This window comes from Mobula birostris, chromosome 21 (assembly GCF_030028105.1).
Source record: "Mobula birostris isolate sMobBir1 chromosome 21, sMobBir1.hap1, whole genome shotgun sequence".
Lineage (NCBI taxonomy): Eukaryota > Metazoa > Chordata > Chondrichthyes > Myliobatiformes > Myliobatidae > Mobula > Mobula birostris.
This window is the reverse complement of record NC_092390.1, coordinates 43,635,133-43,652,533: the sequence shown is the minus strand read 5'-3', so window position 1 is coordinate 43,652,533 and position 17,401 is coordinate 43,635,133. Positions and strand designations below refer to the sequence as shown.

The following is a 17,401-nucleotide window of genomic DNA, read 5'->3' as shown; positions in this document are numbered from 1 at the left end:
AATACAATCTACATTTCAGAATGCCACAAGGCCAACATTCATAATATTAATATACATTTGTTTTAGGTCAGGTTATCATAATCATTCATGTGAATTATTAATATGAGCATGTCATAGAGCTCGTCAGAGTTGCTTGACAAGGAAACAGGCTCTTCAGCCCACCAAGACTGTGCCAACTATCAAGCAATCATTTACACTAATTCCACTCATTGTCACCACATTCCCATCAACTCACCCCTCTCCATTCCCAAATATTCCACCATTCAAAAGAGACAGTTCACAGTGGGTAAATCCACATGCTTGGGAATATGGGAGCAAATGAACACCCAGAGAAAAAACCCATGTGGTCACAGGGTAAACATGAAAATTCCTCTCAGACGGCAGCAGTGGTCAGGATCAAAACTGGGTTACTGGAACTCTGAGACAGTTTACAAACCAAGCCATTATGCATACTCAGTCTTATGTCAAATATCTTATCATTCTATAACCATATCAACAAAAGTGGTAAAGGAACACTAGTATTCCAAACCCCAGATCTTGAGATGGACAATTGTATTGTTCACTTAATTCAAATGGTCTGAGAGATCAAAGTCAATCATATTTTATCCAGATATATGCTTACTAAATATTATACAAAGGAACTCCAGCAGAGAAATTAACTCTTTTAAAATCTTCACACACTCGTACTTGTTCTGACCCACCGCTCACAGTCACAATAATCTTTTAAGGACATGCAGTGCCTAATGACCTCAGTGTTTTGGTTCCACACAGGTTCTACAAGCAATTTTGCCTCCAGATAACACGGCTCAAATCATGTCCTGTGACAGCTTGCACTATATTAAAGAACAGCCTCACTATTTTCATATAATTGACCAATTCATATTAAAAAGCAAAATATTAAGATTTGAAATAAAATATTCAAAAATACAAATGACTATTAATGCATGAAAGCATTTATTCAGGAAATAATAATAAAAAAATAAAAATTTGACTTTATAATCAAGATGAATCAAGAATTCAAATGAATTCTGCTTTGCTGTGTCAGGCATGAAGCAGCGGGACTGGATGTGAAGCTATGCAAAACCAAAGGAATTAACAGTGAGCCCAGAGATGAATGAGAGGTCAAATGTGTTTTGACCTGACTTCCGGTGCATAATTTTTGCATGTGGTTACATGTGCAAGAGGAGACATCACATTGAATGCAACGTTCTCTATCAACTCACACTGGCTCTTAACCATTTGCAGACCTACTGACTGGTTTACAACTGCAATCCGGCCTCTGCAAGTTGAAGGATATATTCAAATATTTGCAAGGCACATATCATACACCTATGTCTATATCAATAACCAGTTACAGGTTTTATCAACAAAGGATAATTATTCCAGTTTGATTTTGTTATCTTCCTAAGTTCTTTAAACAATTTCACTTCACTGATGTAACTACTCTCCTCCAAAATAATAGCAGCAAATTATTGGTAATTATTTTTGTTAGTACTTGTTGCAAAATGCTGAGATTTTTCAAGTTCAAGTTCAATTGTCATTCAACCATACATGAATACAGCCAAACAAACCTGCGTTACTCCAGGGCCAAGGTGCAAAACACAGTAGCAACAGTCATACACGGCACAAGGCACATTTAAGACATCAAGCGCATTTGATAGCAGCAATATACAGTCACACAAAAAATATACAGTCCAAGTCCGTGAATGTTGTAGCAGTCAACAGTTGAACACAACACAGTTTGTCCACTGCCTCCAGCACATTGGTGGAGCGCAAGACTCCAACGCTTTCCCCTCGGCAGCTGCAAGCAGGGGACACTGTGGCTTGAGACCTAGGTTCCCACTAGGACCAAGGGCACACAGCTCCCCTAGCATTCGTCAGTAAATTGGACTTGCAGCATTTCACACCACCAAAGTCCAATAGTCTTGCGATCACAAGAAAAGCGACTAAGACTATCACTCGCTGTTACACTGCACACCTCCTTCGTGCACCAACGCCGCTCTGTCGCAGGCAACATCACAGTCCACCTCCTTCAGTTTTTCTGCCAGTGAGCAACTCGCTAATGGGGTAGACCTCCAGTATTTTAACTCCTAAATATCAAGCAGGGTCTTGCGATCATAAAAAATGCTTTAAAAAGGCAGTAACACCTTTGGTTGACCCGGTAGAAGCCACTGCGTCTGAGCGCGGCACCATCTAACTGGATTTTGCATGATTGTCGTCACTGCAAAATTTATTTGTAACGATTGTAATGAAAGCATTGCCCTCTTACTTTGAATTACATTTTGTTTTGATTAAATGTCTAGATAACCATAAGACACATGAAACTCATTGTAATAAATTAAACATTTTGCATTTGTGTGCATATCCTGTCAATGCTTTCCTTTATAACTTTTCACACTTGGATTTAATCTGGAAACTGCCTGTGGAAATATGCCACACACTGTAATCAATGCTCCTTTGAACATGTCATCTCTTCAGTCTTCACATTTATGGCCTTGCTAAAATTAAGCTCCTTCATTTAAGTAGAGTCACAGCCCACATGTCCATACCAATCCTTGTACAATATACACTAATCCCATTTGTTTTCATTAGGACCTTATCCGCTACACCTTGCCTGTCTAAATATCTCAAACATAATAATTGCACTTGACTCTACTATCTCCTCAGGCAATGAGTTCTAGCTATCAACCATTCTGTGGAAAAATAAATCTTGCCACCACCTCCTTGCAAATTCCTCCCTCTCATCTTAGGCCCTTGCCTTCTCATTTTTGACATCTCTACCATAAGAAAAACATTCAGACAATTATGCCTCTAATAATTTTATATATCTTTGTTAGGTCAGTCATAAGCCTCCTTTATGCTAGGAAAAACAAACACCAACTATCCAATTTCTCCACACCACAAAAACTCTCCAATCCTGTTAAATCTTCTTTGCACTCCCCAGCACAATCACATTTTTCCCATTGTGTGGTAACCAAAACTGCACACAATACTCCAAGTGTGGTCTAACTACTGGTTTGTAAAGTTGCAACATAACATGTCAATGTTCATATAGTATGCTATTACAAAGGCAAGCATGATATAAAGTTCCTTAATCATCCTTGCGGTTGCTACTTTCAGGCAAATATGCACTTAAATCTCCCGGAATTCAGCATCCTTTAGCACTCTTTTATTTACTACACAGGTTCCACTCATATTTGACCTCACACTTAATAGGATTCAATTCCATCTACCAACATGCTAACACTCCACCTGAAAAATATCCTATTATAGATAACCTCCCCCATTACCCACACTACCAGTTCTTGTACCATCATAAACTTGCTAATCATACCTCCAAATTGCTGAAAAATATCATAAACAAGGATATCAGAATGATTCCTGTGGTATACAACTGGTCACCGACTTTCAATCTTCTTTCACTATCTTCTGCCTCATGTCACCAGACCAAACTTTATGTATATGGATTATCTATATGGATTTTGGAACCAATTAGCTAGTTCACTTTGGACCCCATGTGCTTTAACCTCGGCACATACCTTATCAAATCCTTATAGATAATGTCTAATGTCTAATGCCCTAGCTTTATTAAGTTTCTGAGTTATCTTTTCAGAAAACTGAAATATGTTAGAAAGGCAAGACTTCCCCTGTACACAGGCATACTAACTGTGATTAGTCTGTGTCTTTCCACATGTACACAAATACTATCCATTAAGATTTTCTCCAATAATTTCCCTACCTCTGGCTGTGTGATCTGGCTTGTAGTTACCTTGCTTATCCCTTCCTTACATTAAGGAACAACATAAGTTACCTAGCATCCCACCTGTGGATAAAGAAGATGCAAAAATCTTCATCAGGACCCTAATTATCTCTTCCCTTGCTTCCCATAGCAATCCAGGGTAGATCTCATTCAATCCTGGGGACTTAGACGTCCTGGGATGCATAAGGGTTGCTAACACCGCTTAATACCGACCTGCTTCAGATGATCATTTATTCATTTAGAACCTTGCTTATATTACTCATAAATTACTGCTTTGGTTCTGTCAATACGCAAATGGTGATGGAGCATAAAACTACAGAAGTCCTGTTATTATTATTCAGGACATTGGAATGACCACAATTGCATGGATTTCTACATGCCATTTAATTAAGCATGGGTGTTCTTCTCTATGCAGATAGTTCAGAGAAGGTTCACTGGGCTGATTCCTAAGATAAAGTGGATGTCTTACGAGGAAAGATTATGTACGTTGGGCCATACTCATAACAGTTTAGAAGAATAACAGATGATCTTATCAAAACCTACAAGACCCTGAGAGGTGAATGCCGACAAGACATTCCGCTTGTTGGGGTATCTATTCTTTTGAAATGTGTTCCACCTAAAGGTTTAACACTGTTTTTCTCCCCACTGGTGAAACTTACCTGTCCAGAGCTAGGGAGCAGAGGTTCAAAATAATGGAATCATCCATTTAAGATACATAGGAGGAGGAATTTCTTCTTTCTGGGTCTTGAATATATGGAATGTATTACCCCAGATATCCGCGGCTATGGTAAAACATACTTTAAGGGCTGAGAGATACCATTCACTGAACTAGAGTGGAGACAAAGGTTATGGAGAAGAAGCAGGTAAAAGTACAGCAGAAATCAGACTCAGATCAGCTATGATCTAAGTGAATGGTGGAGCAGGTTTGAAGGACTGTAAAGACCATAACTGATCCTACATTTAAACTTGTATTGTAACTATGGTTAACCAGTTGTGTTGCGCAACTTTGTATGCAATGCAGAATTGAGTTATTTCTAATCCAAATAAGATTGCAAAATTCACTTAACTGGTTTAGAACCTTATCACTGGAAGTAACACAAGAGATGTAATATGTTTTCCATCATTCATTTGAAAAAAATAACAACAACCTGAAGAAATTCTGCAGGATTGTCTTATGGTGAACTTTAGAGTTGCTAGTGTCATTGATATAAAACCTGCAGTATATCTACCTTTACTTACTGAGCTGTGATAATTACTTGACTACTCTGCAAGCTCTAGAACAGATTTTAAAGAAAAGTGACAGAATACTTTCAAATTTTCATACCTGTGAGCTGTTTTTTTCTCCAATGCTGTGTGTATCCATCTCTGAACCACAGCGTGGCTGATGTGGAGTCAAGGAACGTGGAGGGCTACAAAAGAAACAAGGTGAACTATTCAATGATGACAATATTTTAGATGTTAGTTATATTAGAAATGTAAAAAAATGCTTGCATTAGAAACAAGAATGACTGTCGAGTATTGTGCATTGAGAAAGGGTTAATGAAAAGCTTGCTGTATTATATTATGACAGAGTTTCACATTTACTATGATGTAGTTTGATTTAAAGCAATACACACAAAACACTGGAGGAACTCAGCAGGTCAAGCAGCATCAATGGAAAAGAGTAAATATTCGACGTTTTGGGCCGAGACCCTGCATCAGGGTTTACTCTTTTCGTTAGATGCTACCTGACCTGCTGAGTTCCTCCAGTATTTTGTGTGTTACTTTGAATTTCCAGCATCTGCAAATTTTCTCATGTTTCTAGTTCAATTAAATCAAGGACCTTAAATCTCAACAAAAGAAACCAAAAAAGACATGCTTTACTGGAAAACTACATGAGAAAGATGCAATAGAAGGCAGACAATAGTTTCCGTTTAAAGCAGTAATAGACGATTTGCATCTGAAGTATTTTGGAACCCTACCTTAAAAGGATTTATCATTGAGGGTGTGCAATAAAGATTCCACCAACTGCTTACTCTGGTGTTTGGACATGATAAGTTTAAAAGGAGCATTAGAAATGGGCTCTCATGAGTCTAAAAGGAGTGCAGGAAACAGAATATGGCAAGTGAGCTGCTAGCCATTAATTTCTGAACAATGGGATAGTGGATTATTGAAGTTTAACTGTAACTAGCTTCATAGATCAAAGATACTGAAGCATGCAAGTATCAAATGATATTGGCATGTGGTGGATGGCAACTGTAAAATGTGTTCATTGATACATACTTGCTGTTTTGTTGAACTTTAAATGCAAAATGAAGATTTTAACAACATCACTGGAAGGTGCAAAAGACAGTGAAAATAGGTACAAAATTTTAAAAATGCAAACACGAGGAAATCTTCCTCCACCATCAACTCTGCTCTCAAACACATCTCTCCCATTTCACGCACATCTGCTCTCACCCCGTCCTCCCGCCACCCCACCAGGGATAGTGTTCCCCCTTGTCCTCACCTACCACCCCACTAGCCTCCGGGTCCAACATATAATTCTCTGTAACTTCTGCCACCTCCAATGGGATCCCACCACCAAGCACATCTTTCCCTCCCCCCCTTTCTGCTTTCCGCAGGGATCACTCCCTACGTGACTCCCTTATCCATTCGCGCCCCCCCATCCCTTCCCACCGATCTCCCACCTGGCACTTATCCTTGTAAGCGGAACAAGTGCTACACATTCCCTTACACTTCCTCCCTTACCACCATTCAGGACCCCAGACAGTCCTTCCAGTTGAGGCGATACTTAACCTGTGAGTTGGCTGGTGTGATACACTGTGTCCGGTGCTCCCGGTGTGGCCTTCTATATATTGGTGGGACCCAACGCAGATTGGGAGACCCTTTCGCTGAACACTTATGCTCTGTCCACCAGAGAAAGCAGGATCTCCCAGTGGCCACAAGTTTTAATTCCATGTCCCCCATTCCCATTCAGATATGTCTATCCATGGCCTCCACTACTGCCACACTCAGGTTGGAGGAACAACACCTTATATTCCATCTGGGTAGTCTCCAACCTGATGGTATGAACATTGACTTCTCTAACTTCTGTTAATGCCCCTCTCTCGTTCTTACCCCATCCCTTATTTATTTAATATTTTTTCCCTCTCTCCTTTTTCCTCTTTCTGTCCCTCTCACAATAACTCCTTGCCTGCTCTCCATCTTCCTCTGGTGCTCCCCTCCCCCCTTCTTTCTCCCTAGGCCTCCTGTCCCATGATCCTCTCTCTTCTCCAGCTTTGTATCCCTTTTGTCAATCAATTTTCCAGCTCTTAGCTCCATCCCTCCCTCTCCTGTCTTCTCCTATCATTTCGGGTCTCCCTCTCCCCCTCCCACTTTCAAATCTCTTACTACCTCTTCTTTCAGTTAGTCCTGACGAAGGGTCTCGGCCCCAAACGTCGACTGTACTTCTTCCTATTAATGCTGCCTGGCGGGCTGCATTCCACCAGTATTTTGTGTGTGTTACAAAATTTTAAAGCTGCAAGTGAGAACACATAAATTTGACCCAGCAAATTTAAACATATTGTTGTGGATAGTAGATCCAGGTGCTACTGCAGCGCTTGCCCCAAGACCATAGCAATACCCAAATTGTCAAGACAATGTACTGTATACAATAGCATCTTTGACATGTACTTGATCCATTGGGATTAGCTCTCAAAGCTCTAAATGTTGCTGAGGTTGTAAAACATACAAAATACTTGGCTAATTATATGGAATAGTCTGGCTTTACAGCATAGTTGCCCAAAGCTGCAAATCAAATGAGTAAAAAATAGAAATAGACCTTGTAAAGTAGGGGGCTAATGCTGTGTTTACAACTGTCAAGAGGCCCTGATTGATTCTGTTCAGATGGAAATCAAGCATAGATTAAAAAGTGAAGATTTGGGAGATTACCTATGCTGTAAATGATAATTATTTTCTTGTGGAAAAATATTTTTATAAATAAAAAGCAAAGTTTTATTTGTCAGCATTACTTTCCCTGGTACATTTTAAGATGAGTAAACAATTCAAAATAATAATTTAAACCAAATTTGAAGAATTAACTACTTGGGAAGGAATCAACTTGTGTGCTGTGTATGCTGTTCTTACTTCGACACATTTAGGATGGGTAGCTTCAAATAAATCATTATGTGCTTGGGTTGAGTTGTTCTCTGGTCTTGATAATTCATTTGCAAACGTTTCATCATCATATGGATTTGTGCCCCTCTCGATCTTCACGGGTAGAGACTAAGGCCAGTTGGTCATACTGCTTCACAGCCAGTTGATGTTCATGGATCCTTGTGGATAGTTTTCTCCTAGTTTGGCTCACATAATATTTGCTGCAGACCCCACACTGGATTTTGAAGAGGTGAGCACAAACTGAACTGGGCATCAATGAAAGTCATGGCGCAAGCAAACACGCAGCATGAAAGAGCACTCCTAGAAGCATGGTTTTCTGCAGACAATTCTGTAAACAGATGTGTAGACCTCGTTCCCATTTATCAGCCAATGCAGGCAAAATTCCAGACCACAGCTCAAGAGTTTACCACGCAATGAATCAGCGATGAGGCCCCGCTCCCACCCCCACATTGCAATTCAACTTCCAGAATGATGACCAATCAGCTAATTGATAAGTACATAAAGGCCAAGCATACAGAGGACACACCACAAATGAACAGCACACTTGATGATATCTCCTTGGATGGTGACAAAAAACATTTGCAAATAGTTTGCCAAAGGTCAGAAACCAACTCAACCCAAACAATAAATCACTTAACCTGCACATTTTCCCAGTTATTTCCATCATTATATGCATTACAACTCAAACCATTTAAATCTGTAATTGTTAAGTGTTTTATACATTTGCTGTTCATTTTTCACAATAGAAATTCATGTTGTATTTACCTGTCACAATGGGAACTACCTCTGGAGCTGGTCCGACCAGATTCATGTTGAGCATCTAGAAGTATTCTTTCCATTTCTCCATTGAGGATGGAACTAGAAGCTGGAACCTGCTCCTGTCCTCCATTTTGCATGCTATTACTATAGTGTAATTCTACCCAAGAACCTGAATGAATTAAAAGGAAAACACACCAAATAAACATGCAAATAATCACTGTTTAAGCAACATTCCAGAATATTATGAAAGAATAATGTATAACACTGTTCTTGGCAGCTCCCAGTTAACACTTTACCACATCAACAATAGTTTAGATATTGTGTTACATACAAGGTTTCAGTTGCTTTCAATAAGCTTATGCTGGACATGCAGACAATTAATGTCATGATTATTTTTTTAATTTCTTTATAAGAGTGAGCAAATTAGCCTCCAAGTGCATTTTTAAGACATGGTACACATTGTAGCCTGGAGGCATGTCTGATGAATATCACTATTCATAGACAAGCTGGAACTCAGTGATCAGCACTCAGTTTTACTTTCAAACTAACTTACTTGCAGACATAGTATAACAAACCCAAAGCCACAGACCATTATTCAGACTGTATAATCTACCAAGCTATGCATTAGTTTGTTTCTTGGATTTTTAGAAAGACTTTTTTAGGAATTCTTGGAAATACAAAAGATTTCTATGCTGTACGATACGAAACTAGTGCTTGAATTTTTAAGTTATCTTTGTTTCAGTTTGATGTTTGACAAAATTGGGTGTTTTCAGTCATTAACTTGCCTCTATTAGAGGACTTTGAAAAAATCTTTCAAACCCGAAACAACAAGAGCTCAAGTGTGATTAAATCAATAGTAAGACTTCTGTTAAAAATTGAGGAATGTTTTAAAAATCTATTTCTATATTAACCAAAGACAAAGCTTCACGTACTATCATCTTGCAACAGATTGCAGTTTTACTATTATTATTATTACTACTACTATTACTATTATTTACAGATTATTATCTGAATGGTGGCCGATTAGGAAAAGGGGAGGTGCAATGAGACCCGGGTGTCATTATACACTAGTCATTGAAAGTGGGCATGCAGGTACAGCAGGCGGTGAAAAAGGCGAATGATATGCTGGCATTCATAGCAAGAGGATTCGAGTACAGGAGCAGGGAGGTACTACTGCAGTTATACAAGGCCTTGGTGAGACCACACCTGGAGTATTGTGTGCAGGTTTGGTCCCCTAATCTGAGGAAAGACATCCTTGCCATAGAGGGAGTACAAAGAAGGTTCACCAGATTGATTCCTGGGATGGCAGGACTTTCATATGATGAAAGACTGGATCGACTAGGCTTATATTTGTTGGAATTTAGAAGATTGATGGGGGGATCTTATTGAAACGTATAAAATCCTAAAGGGATTGGACAGGCTAGATGCAGGAAGATTGTTCCCGATGTTGGAGAAGTCCAGAACGAGGGGTCACAGTTTGAGGATAAAGGGGAAGCCTTTTAGGACCGAGATGAGGAAAAACTTTTTCACACAGAGAGTGGTGAATCTGTGGAATTCTCTGCCACAGGAAACAGTTGAGGCCAGTTCATTGGCTATATTTAAGAGGGAGTTAGATATGGCCCTTGTGGCTAAAGGGATCCAGGGGTATGGAGGGAAGGCTGGTACAGGGTTCTGAGTTGGATGATCAGCTATGATCATACTGAATGGCGGTGCAGGCTCGAAGGGCCGAATGGCCTACTCGTGCACCTACTTTCTATGTTTCTATGTTACTCTGCTGCCTGTAGCACTAGAGCCAAGTAAGAACAACCCTCCCCCCTAAAAACTGCAAAAAAAGTTGAAGACAATTGTGTAAAAAAAATCTCAATCTTAAGTGAAGCACAAGTTCAGAACCTAAATTATAACACAACTCTCCCACGATACTATGCAGCACTCAGAAGATTGTCAAGCCCTTAACAAATATACTTCCAAAGACAGACAGACTGCCAAGGAAGAAGAATTAGGCAATTAGAAAGTGTAGTTGGGCAATTCTGCAATGCCTTGTCTGAGATTAGCTACTCTCCGGGAAACATCTGCCACTCTTGTGCTAACTAAATATTATATTATTTTCGTATGTTACATTTTTCAAAATGTAACTGTTAATTTGAGTACATCTGAAGAAACTTGTATGTAATTGAGCAGCCTATGGCAAGCTTTGGAAGATGCTTGTCATGTCATAAAGTCAGAGTCATTTAGCACAGAAACAGATACTTGAGCCAACCATTTCAATGTTGACCTTATCACCAACCTGGGGTCCACTGATCCCTTACTTAATGGTATTGGTCCATGGCATGAAATAAGGTTGGGAACCCCTGATCTACACCAATCTCATTTGCCTGAATTAGGACTGCATCCTTCTATGCCTAGCCTATTTAAGTGTCTATTTAAAAGTCACTTAAATGTAGTAGTTGTTTCTGACTCCACTATGTCCATTGCCAGCGTAATATATACATGTTAACCACTCTCTACGTTTTTCCATCAGCAGAATGCCCTTCTAAGTCTCAAGTGAAGTAACAACAGAGCACACCATAATCTAAGCACTCCAATTCCCTGACCAGTGTGTGGGAACTTGGAGCTCATATGCAGGTCCATATGGGCTGACAAACGCATCACAGGAAGTCTGATATTGACAGGTGCATATCTGAATCTAGGGGAAAAAATCTAAGCATAGATAAGTGGATGGTTGCTTTATTTTCTGTAAAATATGTATAATAATAGATATCCAGGTATCCTGGAACCAAACTTATTTCTACCAACCCACTCTTGTCCAAGTATCCATTCAGTTCTAACTTTGTCTGTTTCTCATGCCTGATGTCCTCAAGGATGAAAAATTGTGGGACAGAAAACCCAAGGTTATATGTAGCATAAAGTTGTTGCCTGCTCATATTTTTCTTATGTCATTGTCTATCTTTTGTTTTCCACACTGCATGTGTATTTATAGTCTATTTACTGGAAGTGGTTTAGAAAGGGCATCAGAAGACATATTCCGAATGACTGGTATCCCTTCGGTAAGATTATTAAAATTCTTCAGGCACGAGTGTAACTGTAGGAACCCTAATGGACCAGGCAATTAGATTTTCAGCTACTAAACACCAGTTGAGTGCACTTTGAAAGGCAATAGGAACATATGTCCACATATATCACAGATAAATGTAGAGTGACTGCCTACAGAAGTGATAAAATATTGTGAATTAGCTCACAGGCAGTGTACAGTGTACATTTTTATTGTAGAACAATTCTACCTTTGGACTGGCATAAACATTTTCTACACATTTTATTGATATAGTCACATAACTTTCATGTAAACTAAGGTCCAAGAAATTAGATTTCTAGATTTTAACAATATAACATTAAAAGAGTACTGTACCATTACCTATCAAGGCTCCAAAATATAAAGTCTAAAATGGAATTCAGAAATTTAAAAAAAAGTAAACTCAAATGTTGGAAACTTAACGTCATATTAGATTGAACATAGTATTCCTCTTGGTCATGTTGTACCCTGTCAACAGCTGGGTGAGTTTCTTCTTAATGCCACATTCTCACATTTTAACTAAAACTTGAGTGCTCAAGACCAAATCAATAATCCCGCAATTTATGAATTTACACGACTGACTTCTTTGGGATTTGTTTCTTTAGTTTACAAATCTATTTTTTTTGCAATAATGAATAGCACAGCACTCACTGTTATAAGACATAGGAATCATGGCCGATTCAGTTTTGCTTCTCAACTCCATTCTCCTGCCTTTTCCCCATAACAATTAATCATCTATCAACCTCCACTCCCAGTGATACAGCCTCCACAGTTGGATGTGACAACAAATTCCACAGACTCATCACCCTCCGGCTAAGGAAATTCCTCCTCATCTCTAACTAAAGGGGCATCCTTTTATTCTCCCACTACAGGAAACTTTTTTCCACATCCACTCTATCCAGGTCTTTCAATATTAAGCATGTTTCTTCGATAAAGGCATCCGTTAGTCTTGCGAGACCATGGATCTGTGTCTGGAAAGTCTTCACTCTCCAGGGGCGCAGGCCTGGGCAAGGTTGTATGGAAGACCAGCAGTTGCCCATGCTGCAAGTCTCCCCTCTCCACGATACCAATGTTATCCAAGGGAAGGGCATTAGGACCATACAGCTTGGCACCAGTGTCGTTGCAGAGCAATGTGTGATTAAGTGCCTTGCTCAAGGACACAACACGTTCCCTTGGGTGGGACTCGAACTCACAACCTTCAGGTCACTAGTCCAATGCCTTAACCACTTGGCCACGTGCCCACGTTTCTTCAATACGGGTTTCAAAATTGCTCAGAATATTCTAACTGTGACCTGACAAATGCCATACGAAGCTTCAGCATCACATTTTGCTTTTATATTCGTGAAATACTCTCGAAATAAATGCTAATAATGCAGTTGCTTTTCTTGCTACTGAATCAACCTGTAAGTCCCTTTACATCTCTGATTTCTAAATTCTCTCTCCATTTAAGCATTTATTCCTTCAACTAAAGTGCATGATCATACTTCCCTACACTGTATTCCATCTGCCAGTTCTTTGTCCATACTCCTAAGAAATTTAGTTCACTGCACACCAAATATAGAATTGCCTTTTCTATAGTGGGCTTGACTACCAGCTACTCTAAAATGCCATCCACTAAGCATTCTACAAAATGCTTCTTTTAGGTTCCAGGACCAACTTGATTTTCCCAGTATACTTGAATATTGAAGTGCCCCCTTGGCCAGTGTGTAACATTGTCTTTCTTACATGTTTCTCCATTGCCTCTTGTAATTTGCACCCACATCCTGACCACTGTTCAGAGGACTGTATGTAACTCCCATCAGGGTCTTTTTACCATTGCAGTTTATTAACTTAACTTAGCTCGCAAGGATTTTACACCCTCTGACTGAAATTTGAATTCAAGATAGAAAAATTTCATTGGAGTGGTTTGGGGGACAGAGGAAGAAGTTAGGGGTCAGATAAGGGTTTAGGAACAGGGATGTGGAGAGTTAGAGGTCAGGACCCCATTCCATGCTCTGCATTCAAAGGCCAGCTACGTGGACATGGGATGAAAGATATCTAAAGTCCAGACCTCTGCTCCACACTCAAAAGGCTATTGATGGAGTAATGGTTGTTGGGCCATCTCAGGACCGTGTAAGCCTATGTGAGCAGGAAGCACAATGACTGGTCAGTCAATATCCTTGGAGTTTGGGTCCTGTCATCGTCTAGTCCTGGAGCCAATAATGAAGACCAAAGACCGAAGGTCAATTGGGTTGGGAAGTCATAGCCCACATGGCAGACGTCTGGAGTCCTGTCCGTATGTGTAAGTGGAGGGAAAGTGGGAGAGAGGAAAGGGGCATGGTTTATTGTTGTTTTGTAGCCTGTTGTGCTCCATTTTGTTGTGCTCCATGTTGTTCTGCCAAGTATGGTGGACATGCAATGCCGGCACCAGGATGTGTGGTGACACCTGCAGCTGCCCCAAGCACATCCTTGGGTGTGTTGGTTGTTAACGTAAATTACATACTTCACTGTGTCAATGTACACGTGATAAATAAATCTGAATCCTATGTCACTTCTTGCAAAGGACTGTTTTTCTTTTTTTTTAAAAACAACAGAGCCACCAAATCTTTCCCCTCTGCCCACCTCTTGCCTTTTTGATAGGATGTGCATTCTTGGATGTTTAGCTACCAGCTGTGATCTTTCAGCCACGACTCTGTGATACCCACAATGTCATACTTGCCAATTTCTAACGATACTGTAAGCTCATCTACCCTGTTTCACATAATGTGCTCATTTAATATAACACTTCTGGTCCTGTATTCACCATCTCCTTTCTCAAATTTGTCTGCATGCTGCCTGAAGCTATACTCTTATCCTTTACAAACTCATTGTATTGTTTGTTTAACACTCTGCTTGATGCAACAACTGTGATTAGGGAAGGAGGTCAATTACTGTTAAATTTGTTTTACCTTTCTGTCTCTCCAAAATTACAATAGCTCTTATTGGCTGAAAAATTTAGAGATTCCCCCTTACTTGAAGCCCATTCCAACTTTCGTTTTTTTATTTTAAAAGGCACCAAGTCCCGATTATTCATTTGACCAACACCATCTGAACAAGTTATTTGGTCATCAAATCAATTGCTCTGTGGCTTTATCAGGCATTGGTCAGACTTTTTGGGCCCTTATCTCAGAAAAGATGGAAACTCATGAGAACGACACTGGGTATGAAAAGGTTAACATATGAGGAGTGTTCGATAGCTCTGGGCCTGTACTTGCTGGAGTTTAGAAGAATGGTGGGGGGAGGGATGATCTCATTGAAGCATATCAAATATTGAAAGGACTAGATAGAGTGGATGTGGGGTAGATGTTTCCTATGTTTTCTACAGTGGGGGAATCTAGGACCAGCCTCAGAACTGAGGGACGTCCATTCAACCCTAATGTTGAGATTATACACTACAACAGTAAATACAAATTAGCAGCCTAACTTTCAGCACTGCTGCAATGGAATACAAACTGAAAACCAGGAAAGCCTATACAAAACTGTTGGCTACTTGAGAAGTTGGCTCCAACCCACCTACTTCCTAATCTCACTCAATGCATGAGGCCGCAAATGAGTAAACCCTTTGGGAAAAGCAGAAAGTCAATAACATATGCTAATTACTCAATTAAGGCCACATATCAAAGCACTTGTGGGTTTAATTCAAGGTCCATGGGTTTTACAGGCTTTGTAAAACATGCCAATGAAAAGAAAGCAAGTACGCAAAAATAAATAGTGAGAGTCTTTGGCAGGAAGATGAACATGCTTATAAGCATCCTACTCCTGAAAATGAGTTTGTTTACGGTGTAAACTCACTGTAAACTTTACAGCGTTTCTGATGACAATAGTCCAACAGCAACAAAGTTACAGTATCTTAATTGACATGCTGGCATCCAGAGTCTCCACAAAGATGTTTCTAATGCATGCTGAAACTTGTTTGAGTGGAGTACAAAATCATCTCAGTAGCTACAGCCTCCACCCTCTTAATTCCACCACAACACTGGAAGATTTGTTCAAACCAATTGAAACTTCACAATAATTCACTTCTTTATCTTCAGCTTTTGAAATGTCGCATGTTTCCTACTTAAGAGAGAACCACGGCATCCAATGTGCTCTCTCCACTGCTGCCTTCAAGCCACTGTATGCTCTCTTTCACAAGTGAAGAACAAGAATCTGAGCTGGTTCATGGTCTAAATCAGTCCTATGATAGCATGTCCTCAGAAGGATTCAGCTCCTTCAAGGATTTGATACCTCAAATATCCAACTCCTGCTGCACACCCAAGGTAGATACAGACAATGAGTCCTGGAAAGAACTAATTTTGTTTATAATAACTATTTATCGTTGAAGTCACATCAAATAACTTAATAATGGATAACACTGAGATATGTTTAATTACAACACCAATTAGTCATCATTTCCACACTTCAATTCAGAAACTGCACAACTCCACTGATGGCTTTATCATTTTACAGACAGAATGCTTTCTGGAAATGTTGTGCCAGTTCTCTCCCTTTCTCTGGTGTTCTGAGCTTTCTATGGCAAACAGGGAAAGAACAGGTCTAGAATGGAGGAAGTTCACTGTAAAGGTGGCAACAAGGGAAATATGTGTCACTGCACGATATGGACAAGTAGGAATGGGGACAAATAGAAATGTATAATGTTAGGAAGCACACAAGTTAGGTGCACCTGCAAGTTAAGTATATGAGAGATGTAACGCGATGAAGCAGAAGATTCAGATTTGTCACTTGCACATCAAAACATACAGTGAAATATGTTGTTTCCATTAACACTGGTCTCCATCCTCAACACCAACTGACATGCACCAGGAGCATAGTCCTCCATACTCCTACCATCCAGATACCTATCTAAACTTCTCTTAAACGTTGAGATTGAGCTTGCATGCTCCACTTGTGCTGTAGCTCACTCCACACTCTCATGACCCAGAGTGAATAAGTTTCCCCTCATGTTTCCCTTAAACTTTTCACCTTTCACCCTTAACTAATGACCTATGGTCATAGTCCCACCCAACCTCAGTGGAAAAGGCCTGCTTGCATTTACCCTACCTGTAAACCTCATAGTTCTGTATATCTCTACCAAATCTCCTTTCAATCATCTACATATCAAGCAATAAAGTCCTAACCTAATCAATCTTTCCTTATAACTCAGGTCCTCTAGGCCCAGCAACATCCTTGTAAGTTTTCTCTGTACTCTTTTAACCTTATTAAAAGAGTAGGTAAGAGACCAAAACCACACACAATACTCCAGATTAGGTCTCACCAATGTTTTTTACAACTTCAACACAACAGCCCATCTCCTGTACTTAGTACTTGATTTATGAAGGCCTATGTGTCAAAAGCTTTCTTTACGGCCCTATCTATCTGTGACCCCCCTTTAATGAATTATGAACCTGTATTCCCAGATCACTTTTTTCTACCACATTCCTCAGTGCCCAACCGTTCACTGTATTAGACCTACTCTGGTCGGCCCAACTGAAATGCAACACCGCGCATCTGTCTGCATTAAATTCCATTTTTCAGCATGTCAGCTTGCTCTAGACACCAGCCACTCTCTATGTAAAAAACTTGCCTGCACTTTAAATCTTTCTCCACCTTGAAGCCATGCCCTCTTGTATTTGACATTTCCACACCAGCAAAATGATTATAATTGTCTACGCCATCTATTC

At 39.8% G+C, this 17,401-nt stretch overlaps 1 protein-coding gene across 1 annotated transcript in view; it reads right to left on the bottom strand.

The window, feature by feature from the left end:
- bnip3 (BCL2 interacting protein 3) overlaps positions 1–17,401 on the bottom strand; it is a 32,401-nt gene that overhangs the window by 7,533 nt on the left and 7,467 nt on the right. Inside the window, exons 2-3 of the mRNA XM_072239385.1 lie at positions 8,663–8,825; positions 5,085–5,169 (exon numbers count right to left, since the gene is read on the bottom strand). Coding sequence (XP_072095486.1) covers positions 5,085–5,169; positions 8,663–8,825 — 248 coding nt within the window. The remainder of the gene's footprint in view (positions 1–5,084; positions 5,170–8,662; positions 8,826–17,401) is intronic.